Here is a 21,327-nt window from a genome sequence, read left to right on the forward strand (position 1 = left end):
ATGTCAAAAATAGTAAAAATAAAGAACAACCCTGGAATGAGGAGGTGTCCAAACTTTTGACTGGTACTGTATGTATATTAAGTATTTTATTTGTTGTGGTGTTTCTTATTTGGACCACAGGAAGAGTAGCCTCGGCAGCAACTAATAATATAAATCCTAATCCTAATAAATACTACTACCTAACGAATTTGGCAATTTCCGTCAATCTGTGAGGACGCGTATACACGTCACCAGGATTCCTATAGACGCACATGATCATTTGATTTAACTCACTCCGCATGCCAGGAGGGCGGAGGTGTATGTATGACCAATGGAATGACACCTAAAGAGAAATCTCAGCCTAGCCCAAAGAGACAGGCAACCAAAACCGAGCACAATTAGGCTGATATGAAATGGGGAACACCTGTCAATTGGCCGTGGACAGGTATAGGCACGACGCTCACCATAGTGACGCCTACTGGAATCAAGTGTGTGACCATTGGAAATGAGACAGGCAATAAGACAGGTGTTTTAAAAATGCTTCTTTAATGTAAATTTGAATTAAAAAACATGCATATGCAACATTCTGTTTCAAAAAACAGTATTCGATTCAACTGCAAATGGAAATCAAAAACTCTCAAAGTAATATACAGTATATTTCATAAATATATTGAATTTAATACTGCTAAAAAGACTGAAGGTGAAGGTACAGAACGATCAGAGGAAACACTGAGGGATCATCTGATGGGATGTTGGCTTGTGCAGATTCATTACTATTAATATATTTAGGTCCTGACAGCTGAGGCTACGATCATCACCATGAAGTGTTATCAAGAGTACAAATTATATTACACCTGATTCAAGGCAAAATATTGCCAAAACATTCCTTAACCTGAACTTTTGTTTCAAGTATGTTTCACGAATCTATGTGAATTATGAATTCATGATTGCGCAACAACATGCATTGTACTGAATACTCTGACCACAGGATGGCGCTGCTACACAGAGATTTACAGACTGTTTGGCAAAAGCTCCTTGTTTGTCTGGTCCACATGGGTTGGTCTTATAATTTAACTCTTCAGATAAAATGGCATATTACACCCAAACCCTGTTCTTCTTATGTTATCATTCTTCATTTGATCTTTGTGCATTTGTCTGTTCCATTAAACAAATACAATATTTGAATGTTAAGATGTTCAGAGTTGATCCGTTAGGTGTAATAAATAGCGACATAAACAAAGCTAGCTACATCACGTCAAACTTGATTTGCCACATGTGCCGAATACAACAAGTGTAGACTTTACCGTGAAATGCTGACTGACAAGCCCTTAACCAACAGTGCAGTTCAAGAAGAAGAAAATATTTACCAAGTAGACTAAAACAAAAAGTAACATAAGAATAACGAGGCTATATACAGGGGGCACCGGTACCGAGTCAGTGTGTGGGGGTACAGGCTAGTTGAGGTAATCTGTACATGTAGGTGGGGCCGAAGTGACTCTGCACAGGTAACAAATAAACAGTGAGTAGCAGCAGTGTACAAGATAAAGATGGTAATAATGTCTTCGTGCGGATATTGGGCAGAGGTTGAGTTTTATTTTACCTTTATTTAACTAGGCAAGTCAGTTAAGAACAAATTGTTATTTTCAATGACGGCCTAGGAACAGTGGGTTAACTGCCTGTTCGGGGGCAGAACGACAGATTTGAACCTTGTCAGCTCGGGGATTTGAACTTACAACCTTGCGGTTGCTAGTCCAACGTTCTAACCACCAGACTACCCTGCCACCCCATGATGACATCTTATAAAGTAAGAAGAGAAACTGTCCTATAGCTACTGCTGTGTGACTTCTTTATTATTAAAACAATGTCAGTATCTCTTCCTCTGCAGTGGCTGGGGAGGAGAGGCAGCTACTGTGGATAGGGAGAGAGACTGGGACCTTGCAGAACTGGGTTGATGGGTTTCCTGAAGTCAAACCCTGATCAGATAACCAATTGGTCTAGGGTCAGCATGGGACGTTAATAGGTGACGTAAGGATTGGGTGGGTTGCCTCAGTAGCCATGTTGCTATGGTTACTACCAGTAAAACAGTTGAAACTAGCTAGTAAGCTAACTGAAAAATTTCAATTTCATGTCCTCGAATGGGGCCACAGTGTCTCCTGAACCCTCCTGTCGCAGCCTCCAGTATTTATGCTGAAATAGTTTGTGTCGAGGGGTTAGGGTCAGTCTTATATCTGGAGTACTTCCCCTGTCTTATCTGGTGTCCGTATGCTCCCTCTAATTCTCTCTTCTCTTGGAGGACCTGAGCCCTAGGACCATGCCTCAGGACTACCTGGCCTGATGACTCCTTGCTGTCCCCAGTCCACCTGGTCGTGCTGCTGCTCCAGTTTCAACTGTTCTGCCTGTGGCTATGGAAACCTGACCTGTACACTGGATGTGCTACATGTCCCAGACCTGCTGTTTCGACTCTCTCTGCTGCACCTGCTTTCTCTTAACTCTGAATGATCCGCTATGAAAATCCAACTGACATTTATTCCTGAGGTGCCTGGCCTGCCTGACCTGTTGCACCAATTTGTCCTAGCCACCGTGCTTCTACATCTGCATTGCTTGCTGTTTGGGGTTTTAGGCTGGGTTTCTGTATCGCACTTTGTGACATCTGCTGATGTAAAAAGGGCTTTATAAATACATTTGATTGATTGATTGACTGCTAAACAGGAAGTTGTTGTTGTCCTTATAGGATCTCGTCCTCTGACTCCTGCTGTCTCTCTCTGGGTTTCAGCAGTCCCATCTCCATTGGGGGGGTTCTCTTCAATCTGGATCGTACCACACTGCAGAGGGAATAGGGGGTGAGGCATGATGAGCGTACTGTAGAATTAGATTTACCAGATTACAAACTCAGTGGAGAATCTCTTTATTGAACATGCTTTTTAGTCCATAACTAGGCTTAAAGGTCCTGAACAGTCTTTCTGATTCCCATGTAAAATAGCGTTTTGACAAAAATATCACCCATATCAAAATGCTCAAAAGCACTTTCTCTCTTACGGCTAACTTACTAGGAAATTAGAAAAGCCAGAATGAGTGGGCAATGAGCTGTATATTCATGAGCTCACATTGACGGACAGCTTTTTGAAATGTGGATGCAGGGAGCAGTGTTGCAGTCAAATCATCTCAAGACAATGTGGTGGAACACAAAGCAACTCAAACAACATTTGAACTAAGTTTTTCACAATTTCTGACATTTAATCCTAGTAAAAAAATCCCTGTCTTAGGTCATGTAGGATCACCACTTTATTGTAACAATGTGAAATGTCAGAATAATAGTTGAGAGAATTATATATTTCAGCTTTTATTTATTTCATCACATTCCCAGTGGGTCAGAAGTTTACCTACACTTAATTAGTAGTTGATAGCATTGTCTTTAAATGGTTTAACTTGGGTCAAACGTGTTGGGTAGCCTTCCACAAGCTTCCCACAATAAGTTGAGTGAATTTTGGCCCATTCCTCCTGACAGAGCTGGTGTAACTGAGTCAGGTTTGTAGGCCTTCTTGCTCGTACACGCTTTTTCAGCTCTGCCCTTGACTTTGTTGTCCTTAAGCCATTTTGCTACAACTTTGGAAGACCCATTTGCGACCTAGCTTTAACTTCCTGACTGATGTCTTGTGATTTTGTTTCAATATATCCACCTAATTTTCCTTCCTAATGTTGCCATCTATTTTGTGAAGTGCACCAGTTCCTCCTGCTGCAAAGCACCCCCACAACATGATGCTGCCAGTCCCGTGCTTCACGGTTGGGATGGTGTTCTTCGGCTTGCAAGCCTCCCCCTTTTTCCTCCAAACATAACGATGGTCATTATGGCCAAACAGTTCTATTTTTCATTAGACGAGAGGACATTTCTCCAATTACAATTTTTGTCCCCATGTGCAGTTGCAAACCTTATTCTGGCTCTTTTATGGCGGTTTTGGAGCAGTGGCTTCTTCCTTGCTGAGTGGCCGTTCAAGTACCTGTTTTACTGTGGATATGCAGTGGGTATTTGATACACTGCCGATTTTGCAGGTTTCCTACTTACAAAGCACGTAACGTTCTGTATTTTTTTAAATCATAGGTACACTAACTGTGAGAGACGGAATCAAAAACAAAAATCCAGAAAATCACATAGTATGATTTTTAAGTAATTCATTTGCATTTTATTGCCTGACATAAGTATTTGATCACCTACCAACCAGTAAGAATTCCAGCTCTCACAGACCTGTTACTATTTCTTTAAGAAGCCCTCCTGTTCTCCACTCATTACCTGTATTAACTGCACCGGTTTGAACTCGTTACCTGTAAAAAATACACCTGTCCACACACTCAATCAAACAGACTCCAACCTATCCACAATGGCCAAGACCAGAGAGCTGTGTAAGGACATCAGGGATACAATTGTAGACCTGCACAAGGTTGGGATGGGCTACAGGACAATAGGCAAGCAGCTTGGTGAGAAGGCAACAACTGTTGGCGCAATTATTATAAATGGGAAGAAGTTCAATCACCCTCGGTCTGGGGCTCCATGCAAGATCTCACCTCGTGGGGCATCAATGATCATGAGGAAGGTAAGGGATCAGCCCAGAACTACATGGCAGGACCTGGTCAATGACCTGAAGAGAGCTGGGACCACAGTCTCAAAGAAAACCATTAGTAACACACTACTCCGTCATGGATTAAAATACTGCAGCGCATGCAAGGTCCCCCTGCTCAAGCCAGCGCATGTCCAGGCCCGTCTGAAGTTTGCCAATGACCATCTGGATGATCCAGAGGAGGAATGGGAGAAGGTCATGTGGTCTGATGAGACAAAAATAGAGCTTTTTGGTCTAAACTCCACTCGCCGTGTTTGGAGGAAGAATAAGGATGAGTACAACCCCAAGAACACCATCCCAACCGTGAAGCATGGAGGTGGAAACATCATTCTTTGGGGATGCTTTTCTGCAAAGGGGACAGGACGACTGCACCGTATTGAGGGGAGGATGGATGGGGCCATGTATCGTGAGATCTTGGCCAAAAACCTCCTTCCCTCAGTAAGAGCATTGAAGATGGGTCGTGGCTGGGTCTTCCAGCATGACATTGACTCAAAACACACAGCCAGGGCAACTAAGCAGTGGCTCCGTAAGAAGCATCTCAAGGTCCTGGAGTGGCCTAGCCAGTCTCCAGACCTGAACCCAATAGAAAATCTTTGGAGGGAGCTGAAAGTCCGTATTGCCCAGCGACAGCCCCGAAACCTGAAGGATCTGGAGAAGGTCTGTATGGAGGAGGGGGCCAAAATCACTGCTGCAGTGTGTGCAACCTGATCAAGAACTACAGGAAACTTATGATCTCTGTAATTGCAAACAAAGGTTTCTGTACCAAATATTAAGTTCTGCTTTTCTGATGTATCAAATACTTATGTCATGCAATAAAATGCTAATGAATTACTTAAAAATCATACAATGTGATTTTCTGGATTTTTTTATTTTTAGATTCCGTCTCTCACAGTTGAAGTGTACCTATGATAAAAATTACAGAATTTCCTACTTACATGCTTTGTAAGTAGGAAAACCTGCAAAATCGGCAGTGTATCAAATACTTGTTCTCCCCACTGTAGATACTTTTGTACCAGTTTCTTTAGCATCTTCACAAGGTCCTTTGCTGTTGTTCTGGGATTGATTTGCACTTTTCGCACCAAAGTACGTTCATCTCTAGGAGACAGAATGCATCTCCTTCCTGAGCGGCATGACGGCTGCGTGGTCCCATGTTTATACTTGTGTACTATTGTTTGTACAGATAAACATGGTATACCTTCAGGAGTTTGTACATTTCTCCCAAGGATGAACCAGACTTGTGGAGGTCTACAATGTTTTTTCTGAGGTCTTGGATGATTTATTTAGATTTTCCCATGATGTCAAGAAAAGAGGCACTGAGTTTGAAAGTAGGCCTTGAAATACACCCACAGGTACACCTCCAATTTACTCAAATGTCAATTGGCCTATCAGAAGCTTCTAAAGCCATGACATAATTTTCTGAAATTTTCCAAGCTGTTTAAAGGCACAGTCAACTTAGTGTATGTAAACTTCTGACCCACTGGAATTGTGATGTAATCTGTCTAACACCAGACACAGATAAGAGGGGACAAATAAAAGTATCTTTGCCATAGATGAATAGGGTCAACTTTAATTATAGTTTCTGACACCCTACAGTCAAAATTTGGCACCAGTAGAGTAGCTATCTATCTGTATAAATCACGCCCCTCTGCAAATACGCCTTCTCCGATGTTGGTTTTAAGGAGGTACTTATTTAAATTAGGTAAGAGAATATCATGTTACCATTGGTGTATTAAAATGAGAGGAGGGCCTCCCGGGTGGCACAGTGGATAACTGCTGTACTGTAGCGTCAGCTGTGCCATCAGAGACTCTGGGTTTGTGCCCAGGCTCTGACATAACCGGCCGTGACCGGGAGGTCCTTGGGGAGACACACAATTGGCCTAGCGTCGTCCGGGTTAGGGAGGTGTGACGGCCCTGAATTTTTCTGAACCGTCTCAGTGCTTCTCCTTCCAATAGGGCGCTTTCCCTTTAATTCCCTATTAAATAGCCAGCATCAGCTGCGCAAAAGTGGGGTTGTGATGGAAACGTGAATGAGGATGTGTTCAACCCTCAGTTCCAAAGCTTCTCTATACTGTTTGTTTTGTTGCAGTTAAACGTGTGTTTTGTAGCCTAATAGAGTTTACCCAGGATCGGATCCACTCTTTGCGTCCGTGGACTACACCTCTCCGTGGCCTTTCTCAGCTGGAGATCTATTGGCGGATTGGATTGTCTGACCGACCGACTGACTACCACCTTTTTGTATACGGTATTTCATTTGTTTTGATGTGATGTATACTGTGATTTATGTAGTTAGTTGTCGTTGAGGACTTAGTAAGAGTTGATATGCTTTAAAGTTCTGTGGTAAAATAATTGTTATATTGATTGTATGATTAATACTGGGTTTACGCTACACTTGAATGAACGGACAAACATTGGGTGAGTAAGGTCACGGGAGTTCCCTGAACTCCTTTACCGGGCTGGACGCTTTTTAGGCCCGAGGTACAGGACATTTCTGGAGGAACCAGAACTCCTTGTGATATTATTATATGTGTGTGTAATCATTGATGTTGCTAATACAACCCACGCAAAAGAATATAGTTGTTTTTGAAGTTCTTTCCAATGTTTTAGGGGTTTATGAAAAGTTTATTTCCATCCTGACTTTTGCAATCCTTTGTATTGGTGTAGACTTGACGGACCAGATGGGACTCCTTCCCTCCCAAACTAAAAGGAGAAACCAATGTTTTCTCTGGTAGGCACAACCTACCTGGCACCCCTATAAATAATAACCTCAAGTCAAAACCGTTACAGAGGGCTTGGCCGGTAGGGATATACCTTTCTCATCGCGCACCAGCGACGATGGGGAGACAAATGGGTCAAATTCAAACAAAAAAACTAAAAATGAGAGGAGATTACTCCTTAATAATCCCACCTCCTGAATCTAAGCGGTGGACATGGGATCAAACTTGATCAATGTAGAAGCAACATGTTCATATTTTAGCCATCATACTCTGATCTGGTATAATCCAAATATCATTTCATTTGATGAAAAACATGATTTTGACTGTTCATGACCTTTAATGTGTCTGGGGAAACTGCCCCCAAATCAACTAGACTCTGGTGATGATGATGAATGATGAATGCTGATGTACATCATTGTGACTGTAAATATGTAGGTGTTAACCCATAAGACCTCAGGGAAAGTGTTGTCTCACTGGCTGATGGTTGCAGTACAGCACCAATACAGTGAGCAGGCTGAAGGCTAGATGCCAGCACAAACATGCTAAATTAACCAATAAGAACACAGGACATGCTACATTAACCAATAAGAACACAGGATAGGAGTGGAAAGGGTGTCTCACCAGATGATGGTGCAGTACAGCACTGACACAATAAGCAGGCTGAAGACCAAGTGCCAGCAATAACACATAGTGATAAACATCATGTTGTTATGGTCCTTCTGGTCCCAGTCTGCACCGCTGGGGGAATACAGGACAAATCCAATCTGGAGGGGGGCAGAGATAAGAGAGGGTTAGAGGATGGAGACTGTTCCAGGGTTTATTATGCTGTAATAGGCTCAACTAGATGGACACAAGCCGCTGCTATGGACGAAAACTGGAAAATCAGGCTTCAAGTCTTCAAGTCTCCAGCAACGTTGCTCATCAAAAGAGTGTGGTTCATCGAATCACCTCAGTTACATTTCACCCCCCTTTGACCTCATGCTCAGAGATCAGGGCACCAATATAACTGACTAGGCTTACTGCACAACAACAACACTTGCTGTGGCAACCAGAAGCAGAAGGATCCATGCACGTGATGAGCAATCTTGCCTGAGACCTGAAGACGTATTAAGACGTATTAGTTTGACTGATGGGGTTCTAACCAATGTTCCCTCTAAGCTCCCCCAGGACTACCGTGCAGGAGAAATATCAGCTCGCACAGAAAATCACGAGATTGAACTTCACTCAACTTTCTAGAGTTTTCCCCCTTTGTTAACACTATCAACGTTTCCCTTTACTGTGGGTATTGTGATCGAATCAACTCAATATCAGCCACTTTCAATAAAACATACTGAAACAAAATGAACTATGCAAGAGATTTTGTTGCTGGCAGAGTGCATCGGAGTAGGATTCCATTGCATTGACAGTCACGACTCAGGCCCGTACTCTACACAGACCGGTGCGGCATAACTGATCAGAGCTGCAGTAGGTCTATATGCAAATCGACCATTGCCATATATGGCTCTGTGCCATTCATTGTGAACTGGACTGTGTTTACAGCATGAGTGGTCATGAGTAGATGTGCTTGTTTTGAGTTCAGAGCCAGAGCCAGAGCTGCATGTAGCCGTGTTCGTACATTTGTTCATATCCTTTGCTAGTTAGTGAGTTATTAGCCCAGTTATAGATCATTTGATGTCAGCAATGGGGGAGTGATTACTTCCTACTAGAGCACAAAACGTGTACATTTCTAGCCACCTTTGAAAAGCCAGTTATTGTTATTGACCAAATACTTATTTTAGATCATAATTTGCAAATAAATTCATAAAAAATCCTACAATGTGATTTTCTAGATTTTCTTTCTCATTTTGTCTGTCATAGTTGAAGTGTACCTATGATGTAAATTACAGGCCTCTCTCATATTTTTAAGTGGGAGAACTTGCACAATTGGTGGCTGACTAAATACTTTTTTGCCCCACTATAACTCAAAGCGGGTACAGCCTCAGTGTTCACAGGAAAACTGTAACTTAAAGTAGGTACAGCCTCAGTGTTCACAGTAAAACTGTAACTTAAAGCAGGTACAGCCTCAGTGTTCACAGTAAAACTGTAACTTAAAGTAGGTACAGCCTCAGTGTTCACAGTAAAACTGTAACTTAAAGCAGGTACAGCCTCAGTGTTCACAGTAAAACTGTAACTTAAAGCAGGTACAGCCTCAGTGTTCACAGTGACACTGTAACTAAAAGCGAGTACAGCCTCAGTGTTCACAGTAAAACTGTAACTTAAAGCAGGTACAGCCTCAGTGTTCACAGTAAAACTGTAACTTAAAGCAGGTTCAGCCTCAGTGTTCACAGTAAAACTAACTAAAAGTGGGTACAGCCTCAGTGTTCACAGTAAAACTGTAACTTAAAGCAGGTACAGCCTCAGTGTTCACAGTAAAACTAACTAAAAGTGGGTACAGCCTCAGTGTTCACAGTAAAACTGTAACTTAAAGCAGCTCCAGCCTCAGTGTTCACAGTGACACTGTAACTAAAAGCGAGTACAGCCTCAGTGTTCACAGTAAAACTGTAACTTAAAGCAGGTACAGCCTCAGTGTTCACAGTAAAACTGTAACTTAAAGCAGGTACAGCCTCAGTGTTCACAGTAAAACAAACTAAAAGTGGGTACAGCCTCAGTGTTCACAGTAAAACTGTAACTTAAAGCAGGTACAGCCTCAGTGTTCACAGTAAAACTAACTAAAAGTGGGTACAGCCTCAGTGTTCACAGTAAAACTGTAACTTAAAGCAGGTACAGCCTCAGTGTTCACAGTGACACTGTAACTAAAAGCGAGTACAGCCTCAGTGTTCACAGTGACACTGTAACTAAAAGTGGGTACAGCCTTGGTGTTCACAGTAAAACGTTGTCTACCTCAGACCAACCTACTGTCGGCTCCTGGAGAGGGAGAAATCTACAATTAAAACTGTCCACTGTATCACTTGTCTCCAGGGGTGTTTGGACTGCACTATGTGGGAGGAATTTACTCTCCAGGGGTGTTTTGACTGTACTATGTGGGAGGTATTTGGTCTCCAGGGGTGTTTGACTGTACTATGTGGGAGGAATTTACTCTCCAGGGGTGTATTGACTGTACTATGTGGGAGGAATTTATCCTCCAGGGGTGTTTTGACTGTACTATGTGGGAGGTATTTGGTCTCCAGGGGTGTTTGACTGTACTATGTGGGAGGAATTTACTCTCCAGGGGTGTATTGACTGTACTATGTGGGAGGAATTTATCCTCCAGGGGTGTTTTGACTGTACTATGTGGGAGGTATTTGGTCTCCAGGGTGTTTTGGCTGTACTATGTGGGTGGTATTGGGTCTCCAGGGGTGTTTTGACTGTACTATGTGGGAGGTATTGGGTCTCCAGGGGTGTTTTGACTGTACTATGTGGGAGGTATTTGGTCTCCAGGGGTGTTTTGACTGTACTATGTGGGAGGTATTTGGTCTCCAGGGGTGTTTTGACTGTACTATGTGGGAGGTATCTGGTCTCCAGGGGTGTTTTGACTGTACTATGTGGGAGGTATTTGGTCTCCAGGGGTGTTTTGACTATATACTATGTGGGAGGTATTTGGTCTCCAGGGGTGTTTTGACTGTACTATGTGGGAGGTATTTGGTCTCCAGGGGTGTTTTGACTGTACTATGTGGGAGGTATTTGAGGACAGCAGCTCTGATCTTGATGAACTCACAGATGTTGTTTCATACTTTGTAAACTTCTGTGTTGAGTCAGTTGTTCCTACTAAAACCTCTACAATCTTCCCTAATTATAAGCCTTGGGTATCAAAACATCTAAAATCACTACTTAATAGGAAGAAGACAGTTTATGCTGAGGGTAATAGACAGGCTTTAAGAGATGTACAATGTGAGATCAGTTTATGCTGAGGGTAATACACAGGCTTTAAGAGATGTACAACGTGAGATCAGTTTATGCTGGGGGTGATGGACAGGCTTTAAGAGATGTACAATGTGAGATCAGTTTATGCTGAGGGTGATGGACAGGCTTTAAGAGATGTACAACGTGAGATCAGTTTATGCTGAGGGTGATGGACAGGCTTTAAGAGATGTACAACGTGAGATCAGTTTATGCTGAGGGTGATGGACAGGCTTTAAGAGATGTACAACGTGAGATCAGTTTATGCTGAGGGTGATAGACAGGCTTTAAGAGATGTACAACGTGAGATCAGTTTATGCTGAGGGTGATAGACAGGCTTTAAGAGATGTACAACGTGAGATCAGTTTATGCTGAGGGTGATGGACAGGCTTTAAGAGATGTACAACGTGAGATCAGTTTATGCTGAGGGTGATGGACAGGCTTTAAGAGATGTACAACGTGAGATCAGTTTATGCTGAGGGTGATGGACAGGCTTTAAGAGATGTACAACGTGAGATCAGTTTATGCTGAGGGTGATAGACAGGCTTTAAGAGATGTACAACGTGAGATCAGTTTATGCTGAGGGTGATGGACAGGCTTTAAGAGATGTACAACGTGAGATCAGTTTATGCTGAGGGTGATGGACAGGCTTTAAGAGATGTACAACGTGAGATCAGTTTATGCTGAGGGTGATGGACAGGCTTTAAGAGATGTACAACGTGAGATCAGTTTATGCTGAGGGTGATGGACAGGCTTTAAGAGATGTACAACGTGAGATCAGTTTATGCTGAGGGTGATGGACAGGCTTTAAGAGATGTACAACGTGAGATCAGTTTATGCTGAGGGTGATGGACAGGCTTTAAGAGATGTACAACGTGAGATCAGTTTATGCTGAGGGTGATGGACAGGCTTTAAGAGATGTACAACGTGAGATCAGTTTATGCTGAGGGTGATGGACAGGCTTTAAGAGATGTACAACGTGAGATCAGTTTATGCTGAGGGTGATGGACAGGCTTTAAGAGATGTACAACGTGAGATCAGTTTATGCTGAGGGTGATGGACAGGCTTTAAGAGATGTACAACGTGAGATCAGTTTATGCTGAGGGTGATGGACAGGCTTTAAGAGATGTACAACGTGAGATCAGTTTATGCTGAGGGTGATGGACAGGCTTTAAGAGATGTACAACGTGAGATCAGTTTATGCTGAGGGTGATGGACAGGCTTTAAGAGATGTACAACGTGAGATCAGTTTATGCTGAGGGTGATGGACAGGCTTTAAGAGATGTACAACGTGAGATCAGTTTATGCTGAGGGTGATGGACAGGCTTTAAGAGATGTACAACGTGAGATCAGTTTATGCTGAGGGTGATGGACAGGCTTTAAGAGATGTACAACGTGAGATCAGTTTATGCTGAGGGTGATGGACAGGCTTTAAGAGATGTACAACGTGAGATCAGTTTATGCTGAGGGTGATGGACAGGCTTTAAGAGATGTACAACGTGAGATCAAAAGACAGATTCGGCTGGACAAAGAGGCACACAAGCAAAGGGTGGAGAGGACCCTCTCTACCTGAAACGCAAGGGTGACCTGGCAAGGAATTAAATCCATGGCTAGTGCCCCCCACATAGGCAGGGGAAAAACCAGTGCTGACCTTGGGGGATATGAGGGCCAGAACATGGCTCATGAACTGAATGTTTTCTTCTCAAGATTTGAATCAGACAACTTTGTGTCGGAGGGGACTCACAGACCAGGCAAGGAGGACATTAATCAGAGAGAAAACAAAGAGACCAAAGATACTGTGTAGTGGTGGTGAGTGTGTATGAACACCAGGGTACTGTGTAGTGGTGGTGAGTGTGTATGAACACCAGGGTACTGTGTAGTGATGGTGAGTGTGTATGAACACCAGGGTACTGTGTAGTGGTGGTGAGTGTGTATGAACACCAGGGTACTGTGTAGTGGTGGTGAGTGTGTATGAACACCAGGGTACTGTGTAGTGGTGGTGAGTGTGTATGAACACCAGGGTACTGTGTAGTGGTGGTGAGTGTGTATGAACACCAGGGTACTGTGTAGTGGTGGTGAGTGTGTATGAACACCAGGGTACTGTGTAGTGGTGGTGAGTGTGTATGAACACCAGGGTACTGTGTAGTGGTGGTGAGTGTGTATGAACACCAGGGTACTGTGTAGTGGTGGTGTGTATGAACACCAGGGTACTGTGTAGTGGTGGTGAGTGTGTATGAACACCAGGGTACTGTGTAGTGGTGGTGAGTGTGTATGATCACCAGGGTACTGTGTAGTGGTGGTGAGTGTGTATGAACACCAGGGTACTGTGTAGTGATGGTGAGTGTGTATGAACACCAGGGTACTGTGTAGTGGTGGTGAGTGTGTATGAACACCAGGGTACTGTGTAGTGGTGGTGAGTGTGTATGAACACCAGGGTACTGTGTAGTGGTGGTGAGTGTGTATGAACACCAGGGTTCAACCCTGAAGGAGCTGCAAAGTGGAGATGGCACTAAATGCAGGGAAATTCATGAGGGGAAACCTGTTTCAGTCTTCCAGAGATTTGAGACTGAGACGGAGGTTCACCTTCCAGCAGGCCCTAACCATACTGCTAAAGCAACACTCGAGTGGTTTTAAGAGGAAACATTTAAATTTCTTGGAATGGCCTAGTCAAAGCCCAGACCTCAATCCAATTGAGAATCTGTGGTATGACTTTAAGATTGCTGTACACCAGAGGAACCCATCCAACAAGGACCTGGAGCAGTATTACCTTGAAGAATGGGCAAACATCCCAGTGGCTAGATGTGCCAAGCCTATAGAGACGTACCCCAAGAGACTTGCAGCTGTAATTGCTGCAAAAGGTGGCTCTACAAAGTATTGACAAATATTTTGCCACTTCAAAGTGGTAGGCATGTTAATCAAATGATACAAACCCCCCAAAAACACATTTTGATTCCAGGTTGTAAGGCAACAAATGCAAAGGGGGTGAATACTTTCGCAAGCCACTGTAGGGTTAGTGGAAGTAGGCCTATATACCCAGGGTTAGTGGAAGTAGGCCTATATACCCAGGGTTAGTGGAAGTAGGCCTGTATACCCAGGGTTAGTGGAAGTAGGCCTGTATACCCAGGTAGGCCTATATACCCAGGGTTAGTGGAAGTAGGCCTATATACCCAGGGTTAGTGGAAGTAGGCCTATATACCCAGGGTTAGTGGAAGTAGGCCTATATACCCAGGGTTAGTGGAAGTAGGCCTATATACCCAGGGTTAGTGGAAGTAGGCCTATATACCCAGGGTTAGTGGAAGTAGGCCTACCCAGGGTTAGTGGAAGTAGGCCTGTATACCCAGGGTTAGTGGAAGTAGGCCTATATACCCAGGGTTAGTGGAAGTAGGCCTGTATACCCAGGGTTAGTGGAAGTAGGCCTGTATACCCAGGGTTAGTGGAAGTAGGCCTATCTACCCAGGGTTAGTGGAAGTAGGCCTATCTACCCAGGGTTAGTGGAAGTAGGCCTGTCTACCCAGGGTTAGTGGAAGTAGGCCTATCTACCCAGGGTTAGTGGAAGTAGGCCTATCTACCCAGGGTTAGTGGAAGTAGGCCAGGGTTAGTGGAAGTAGGCCTATCTACCCAGGGTTAGTGGAAGTAGGCCTGTCTACCCAGGGTTAGTGGAAGTCCACCCAGGGCCTGGAAGTAGGCCTACCCAGGGTTAGTGGAAGTAGGCCTGTCTACCCAGGGTTAGTGGAAGTAGGCCTGTCTACCCAGGGTTAGTGGAAGTAGGCCTGTCTACCCAGGGTTAGTGGAAGTAGGCCTATATACCCAGGGTTAGTGGAAGTAGGCCTGTCTACCCAGGGTTAGTGGAAGTAGGCCTATCTACCCAGGGTTAGTGGAAGTAGGCCTATCTACCCAGGGTTAGTGGAAGTAGGCCTATATACCCAGGGTTAGTGGAAGTAGGCCTATACCCAGGGTTAGTGGAAGTAGGCCTATCTACCCAGGGTTAGTGGAAGTAGGCCTATCTACCCAGGGTTAGTGGAAGTAGGCCTATATACCCAGGGTTAGTGGAAGTAGGCCTGTCTACCCAGGGTTAGGGTGGAAGTAGGCCTATATACCCAGGGTTAGTGGAAGTAGGCCTGTCTACCCAGGGTTAGTGGAAGTAGGCCTATCTAGCCAGGGTTAGTGGAAGTAGGCCTATCTACCCAGGGTTAGTGGAAGTAGGCCTATATACCCAGGGTTAGTGGAAGTAGGCCTATATACCCAGGGTTAGTGGAAGTAGGCCTATACCCACCCAGGGTTAGTGGAAGTAGGCCTATCTACCCAGGGTTAGTGGAAGTAGGCCTATATACCCAGGGTTAGTGGAAGTAGGCCTATCTACCCAGGGTTAGTGGAAGTAGGCCTATATACCCAGGGTTAGTGGAAGTAGGCCTATATACCCAGGGTTAGTGGAAGTAGGCCTATCTACCCAGGGTTAGTGGAAGTAGGCCTATATACCCAGGGTTAGTGGAAGTAGGCCTATCTACCCAGGGTTAGTGGAAGTAGGCCTATATACCCAGGGTTAGTGGAAGTAGGCCTATATACCCAGGGTTAGTGGAAGTAGGCCTATATACCCAGGGTTAGTGGAAGTAGGCCTATATACCCAGGGTTAGTGGAAGTAGGCCTATATACCCAGGGTTAGTGGAAGTAGGCCTATATACCCAGGGTTAGTGGAAGTAGGCCTATATACCCAGGGTTAGTGGAAGTAGGCCTATATACCCAGGGTTAGTGGAAGTAGGCCTATATACCCAGGGTTAGTGGAAGTAGGCCTACCCAGGGTTAGTGGAAGTAGGCCTATATACCCAGGGTTAGTGGAAGTAGGCCTATCTACCCAGGGTTAGTGGAAGTAGGCCTGTCTACCCAGGGTTAGTGGAAGTAGGCCTATCTACCCAGGGTTAGTGGAAGTAGGCCTATCTACCCAGGGTTAGTGGAAGTAGGCCTATCTACCCAGGGTTAGTGGAAGTAGGCCTATCTACCCAGGGTTAGTGGAAGTAGGCCTATCTACCCAGGGTTAGTGGAAGTAGGCCTGTCTACCCAGGGTTAGTGGAAGTAGGCCTATATACCCAGGGTTAGTGGAAGTAGGCCTGTCTACCCAGGGTTAGTGGAAGTAGGCCTATCTACCCAGGGTTAGTGGAAGTAGGCCTGTCTACCCAGGGTTAGTGGAAGTAGGCCTATCTACCCAGGGTTAGTGGAAGTAGGCCTATCTACCCAGGGTTAGTGGAAGTAGGCCTATCTACCCAGGGTTAGTGGAAGTAGGCCTGTCTACCCAGGGTTAGTGGAAGTACCCAGGGCCTATCTACCCAGGGTTAGTGGAAGTAGGCCTATCTACCCAGGGTTAGTGGAAGTAGGCCTATCTACCCAGGGTTAGTGGAAGTAGGCCTATCTACCCAGGGTTAGTGGAAGTAGGCCTATACCCAGGGTTAGTGGAAGTAGGCCTATCTACCCAGGGTTAGTGGAAGTAGGGCTATCTACCCAGGGTTAGTGGAAGTAGGCCTGTCTACCCAGGGTTAGTGGAAGTAGGCCTATATACCCAGGGTTAGTGGAAGTAGGCCTATCTACCCAGGGTTAGTGGAAGTAGGCCTGTCTACCCAGGGTTAGTGGAAGTAGGCCTATATACCCAGGGTTAGTGGAAGTAGGCCTATATACCCAGGGTTAGTGGAAGTAGGCCTATCTACCCAGGGTTAGTGGAAGTAGGCCTATCTACCCAGGGTTAGTGGAAGTAGGCCTATATACCCAGGGTTAGTGGAAGTAGGCCTATCTACCCAGGGTTAGTGGAAGTAGGCCTGTCTACCCAGGGTTAGTGGAAGTAGGCCTATATACCCAGGGTTAGTGGAAGTAGGCCTGTCTACCCAGGGTTAGTGGAAGTAGGCCTATATACCCAGGGTTAGTGGAAGTAGGCCTATATACCCAGGGTTAGTGGAAGTAGGCCTATATACCCAGGGTTAGTGGAAGTAGGCCTATATACCCAGGGTTAGTGGAAGTAGGCCTATATACCCAGGGTTAGTGGAAGTAGGCCTATCTACCCAGGGTTAGTGGAAGTAGGCCTATATACCCTAGGCCTATATACCCAGGGTTAGTGGAAGTAGGCCTATCTACCCAGGTTTAGTGGAAGTAGGCCTATCTACCCAGGGTTAGTGGAAGTAGGCCTATCTACCCAGGGTTAGTGGAAGTAGGCCTATATACCCAGGGTTAGTGGAAGTAGGCCTATCTACCCAGGGTTAGTGGAAGTAGGCCTATCTACCCAGGGTTAGTGGAAGTAGGCCTATCTACCCAGGGTTAGTATCTACCCAGGGTTAGTGGAAGTAGGCCTATATACCCAGGGTTAGTGGAAGTAGGCCTATATACCCAGGGTTAGTGGAAGTAGGCCTATCTACCCAGGGTTAGTGGAAGTAGGCCTATCTACCCAGGGTTTAGGCCTATCTACCCAGGGTTAGTGGAAGTAGGCCTATCTACCCAGGGTTAGTGGAAGTAGGCCTATCTACCCAGGGTTAGTGGAAGTAGGCCTATCTACCCAGGGTTAGTGGAAGTAGGCCTATCTACCCAGGGTTAGTGGAAGTAGGCCTATATACCCAGGGTTAGTGGAAGTAGGCCTATCTACCCAGGGTTAGTGGAAGTAGGCCTATCTACCCAGGGTTAGTGGAAGTAGGCCTATCTACCCAGGGTTAGTGGAAGTAGGCCTATCTACCCAGGGTTAGTGGAAGTAGGCCTATCTACCCAGGGTTAGTGGAAGTAGGCCTATACCCAGGGTTAGTGGAAGTACCCAGGGTTAGTGGAAGTAGGCCTATATACCCAGGGTTAGTGGAAGTAGGCCTATATACCCAGGGTTAGTGGAAGTAGGCCTATATACCCAGGGTTAGTGGAAGTAGGCCTATATACCCAGGGTTAGTGGAAGTAGGCCTATATACCCAGGGTTAGTGGAAGTAGGCCTATCTACCCAGGGTTAGTGGAAGTGGAAGGCCTATCTACCCAGGGTTAGTGGAAGTAGGCCTATCTACCCAGGGTTAGTGGAAGTAGGCCTATATACCCAGGGTTAGTGGAAGTAGGCCTATCTACCCAGGGTTAGTGGAAGTAGGGCCAGGGTTAGTGGAAGTAGGCCTATCTACCCAGGGTTAGTGGAAGTAGGCCTATATACCCAGGGTTAGTGGAAGTAGGCCTATCTACCCAGGGTTAGTGGAAGTAGGCCTATATACCCAGTGGAAGTAGGCCTATCTACCCAGGGTTAGTGGAAGTAGGCCTATCTACCCAGGGTTAGTGGAAGTAGGCCTATCTACCCAGGGTTAGTGGAAGTAGGCCTATATACCCAGGGTTAGTGGAAGTAGGCCTATATACCCAGGGTTAGTGGAAGTAGGCCTATCTACCCAGGGTTAGTGGAAGTAGGCCTATATACCCAGGGTTAGTGGAAGTAGGCCTATCTACCCAGGGTTAGTGGAAGTAGGCCTATATACCCAGGGTTAGTGGAAGTAGGCCTATATACCCATAGGGGCCCAGGGTTGGAAGTAGGCCTATCTACCCAGGGTTAGTGGAAGTAGGCCTATATACCCAGGGTTAGTGGAAGTAGGCCTATATACCCAGGGTTAGTGGAAGTAGGCCTATCTACCCAGGGTTAGTGGAAGTAGGCCTATCTACCCAGGGTTAGTGGAAGTACCCAGGGCCTAGTAGGCCTGTCTACCCAGGGTTAGTGGAAGTAGGCCTATCTACCCAGGGTTAGTGGAAGTAGGCCTATCTACCCAGGGTTAGTGGAAGTAGGCCTATATACCCAGGGTTAGTGGAAGTAGGCCTATATACCCAGGGTTAGTGGAAGTAGGCCTATATACCCAGGGTTAGTGGAAGTAGGCCTATCTACCCAGGGTTAGTGGAAGTAGGCCTATCTACCCAGGGTTAGTGGAAGTAGGCCTATGCCCAGGGTTAGTAGTAGGCCTATCTACCCAGGGTTAGTGGAAGTAGGCCTATATACCCAGGGTTAGTGGAAGTAGGCCTATCTACCCAGGGTTAGTGGAAGTAGGCCTATCTACCCAGGGTTAGTGGAAGTAGGCCTATCTACCCAGGGTTAGTGGAAGTAGGCCTATCTACCCAGGGTTAGTGGAAGTAGGCCTATATACCCAGGGTTAGTGGAAGTAGGCCTATATACCCAGGGTTAGTGGAAGTAGGCCTATATACCCAGGGTTAGTGGAAGTAGGCCTATATACCCAGGGTTAGTGGAAGTAGGCCTATATACCCAGGGTTAGTGGAAGTAGGCCTATCTACCCAGGGTTAGTGGAAGTAGGCCTATACCCAGGGTTAGTGGAAGTAGGCCTATATACCCAGGGTTAGTGGAAGTACCCAGGGCCTATCTACTACCCAGGGTTAGTGGAAGTAGGCCTATCTACCCAGGGTTAGTGGAAGTAGGCCTATCTACCCAGGGCCTAGTACCCAGGGTTAGTGGAAGTAGGGCTGTCTACCCAGGTTTAGTGGAAGTAGGCCTATATACCCAGGGTTAGTGGAAGTAGGCCTATCTACCCAGGGTTAGTGGAAGTAGGCCTATATACCCAGGGTTAGTGGAAGTAGGCCTATCTACCCAGGGTTAGTGGAAGTAGGCCTATATACCCAGGGTTAGTGGAAGTAGGCCTATATACCCAGGGTTAGTGGAAGTAGGCCTATCTACCCAGGGTTAGTGGAAGTAGGCCTATCTACCCAGGGTTAGTGGAAGTAGGCCTATCTACCCAGGGTTAGTGGAAGTAGGCCTATATACCCAGGGTTAGTGGAAGTAGGCCTATCTACCCAGGGTTAGTGGAAGTAGGCCTATATACCCAGGGTTAGTGGAAGTAGGCCTATCTACCCAGGGTTAGTGGAAGTAGGCCTATCTACCCAGGGTTAGTGGAAGTAGGCCTATCTACCCAGGGTTAGTGGAAGTAGGCCTATCTACCCAGGGTTAGTGGAAGTAGGCCTATATACCCAGGGTTAGTGGAAGTAGGCCTATCTACCCAGGGTTAGTGGAAGTAGGCCTATCTACCCAGGGTTAGTGGAAGTAGGCCTATCTACCCAGGGTTAGTGGAAGTAGGCCTATCTACCCAGGGTTAGTGGAAGTAGGCCTATCTACCCAGGGTTAGTGGAAGGAAGTGGAAGGCCTATCTACCCAGGGTTAGTGGAAGTAGGCCTATATACCCAGGGTTAGTGGAAGTAGGCCTATATACCCAGGGTTAGTGGAAGTAGGCCTACTACCCAGGGTTAGTAGGACCCAGGGTTAGTGGAAGTAGGCCTATATACCCAGGGTTAGTGGAAGTAGGCCTATATACCCAGGGTTAGTGGAAGTAGGCCTATACCCAGGGTTAGTGGAAGTAGGCCTATCTACCCAGGGTTAGTGGAAGTAGGCCTATCTACCCAGGGTTAGTGGAAGTAGGCCTATATACCCAGGGTTAGTGGAAGTAGGCCTATCTACCCAGGGTTAGTGGAAGTAGGCCTATCTACCCAGGGTTAGTGGAAGTAGGCCTATCCCAGGGTTAGTACCCAGGGTTAGTGGAAGTAGGCCTATATACCCAGGGTTAGTGGAAGTAGGCCTATCTACCCAGGGTTAGTGGAAGTAGGCCTATATACCCAGGGTTAGTGGAAGTAGGCCTATCTACCCAGGGTTAGTGGAAGTAGGCCAGGGTTAGTGGAAGTAGGCCTACTACCCAGGGTTAGTGGAAGTAGGCCTATATACCCAGGGTTAGTGGAAGTAGGCCTATCTACCCAGGGTTAGTGGAAGTAGGCCTATCAGGGTTACCCAGTAGGTTACCCAGGGTTAGTGGAAGTAGGCCTATCTACCCAGGGTTAGTGGAAGTAGGCCTATATACCCAGGGTTAGTGGAAGTAGGCCTATCTACCCAGGGTTACCCAGGGTTAGTGGAAGTAGGCCTATATACCCAGGGGGTTAGTGGAAGTAGGCCTATATACCCAGGGTTAGTGGAAGTAGGCCTATCTACCCAGGGTTAGTGGAAGTAGGCCTATCTACCCAGGGTTAGTGGAAGTAGGCCTATCTACCCAGGGTTAGTGGAAGTAGGCCTATCTACCCAGGGTTAGTGGAAGTAGGCCTATATACCCAGGGTTAGTGGAAGTAGGCCTATCTACCCAGGGTTAGTGGAAGTAGGCCTATATACCCAGGGTTAGTGGAAGTAG

The 21,327-nt window shown here is 45.9% G+C and overlaps 1 protein-coding gene across 1 annotated transcript in view; it reads right to left on the minus strand.

Moving 5' to 3' along the window:
• Positions 1-513: 513 nt before the first annotated feature.
• Positions 514-21,327, minus strand: part of tmem45a (transmembrane protein 45a) — a 71,594-nt gene continuing 50,780 nt past the window's right edge. Inside the window, exons 5-6 of the mRNA XM_046299424.1 lie at positions 7,925-8,067; positions 514-2,801 (exon numbers count right to left, since the gene is read on the minus strand). Of these exons, the coding sequence (XP_046155380.1) occupies positions 2,705-2,801; positions 7,925-8,067 (240 nt within the window). The 3' untranslated portion in view covers positions 514-2,704. The remainder of the gene's footprint in view (positions 2,802-7,924; positions 8,068-21,327) is intronic.

Source organism: Oncorhynchus gorbuscha, linkage group LG02, assembly GCF_021184085.1.
Source record: "Oncorhynchus gorbuscha isolate QuinsamMale2020 ecotype Even-year linkage group LG02, OgorEven_v1.0, whole genome shotgun sequence".
NCBI lineage: Eukaryota > Metazoa > Chordata > Actinopteri > Salmoniformes > Salmonidae > Oncorhynchus > Oncorhynchus gorbuscha.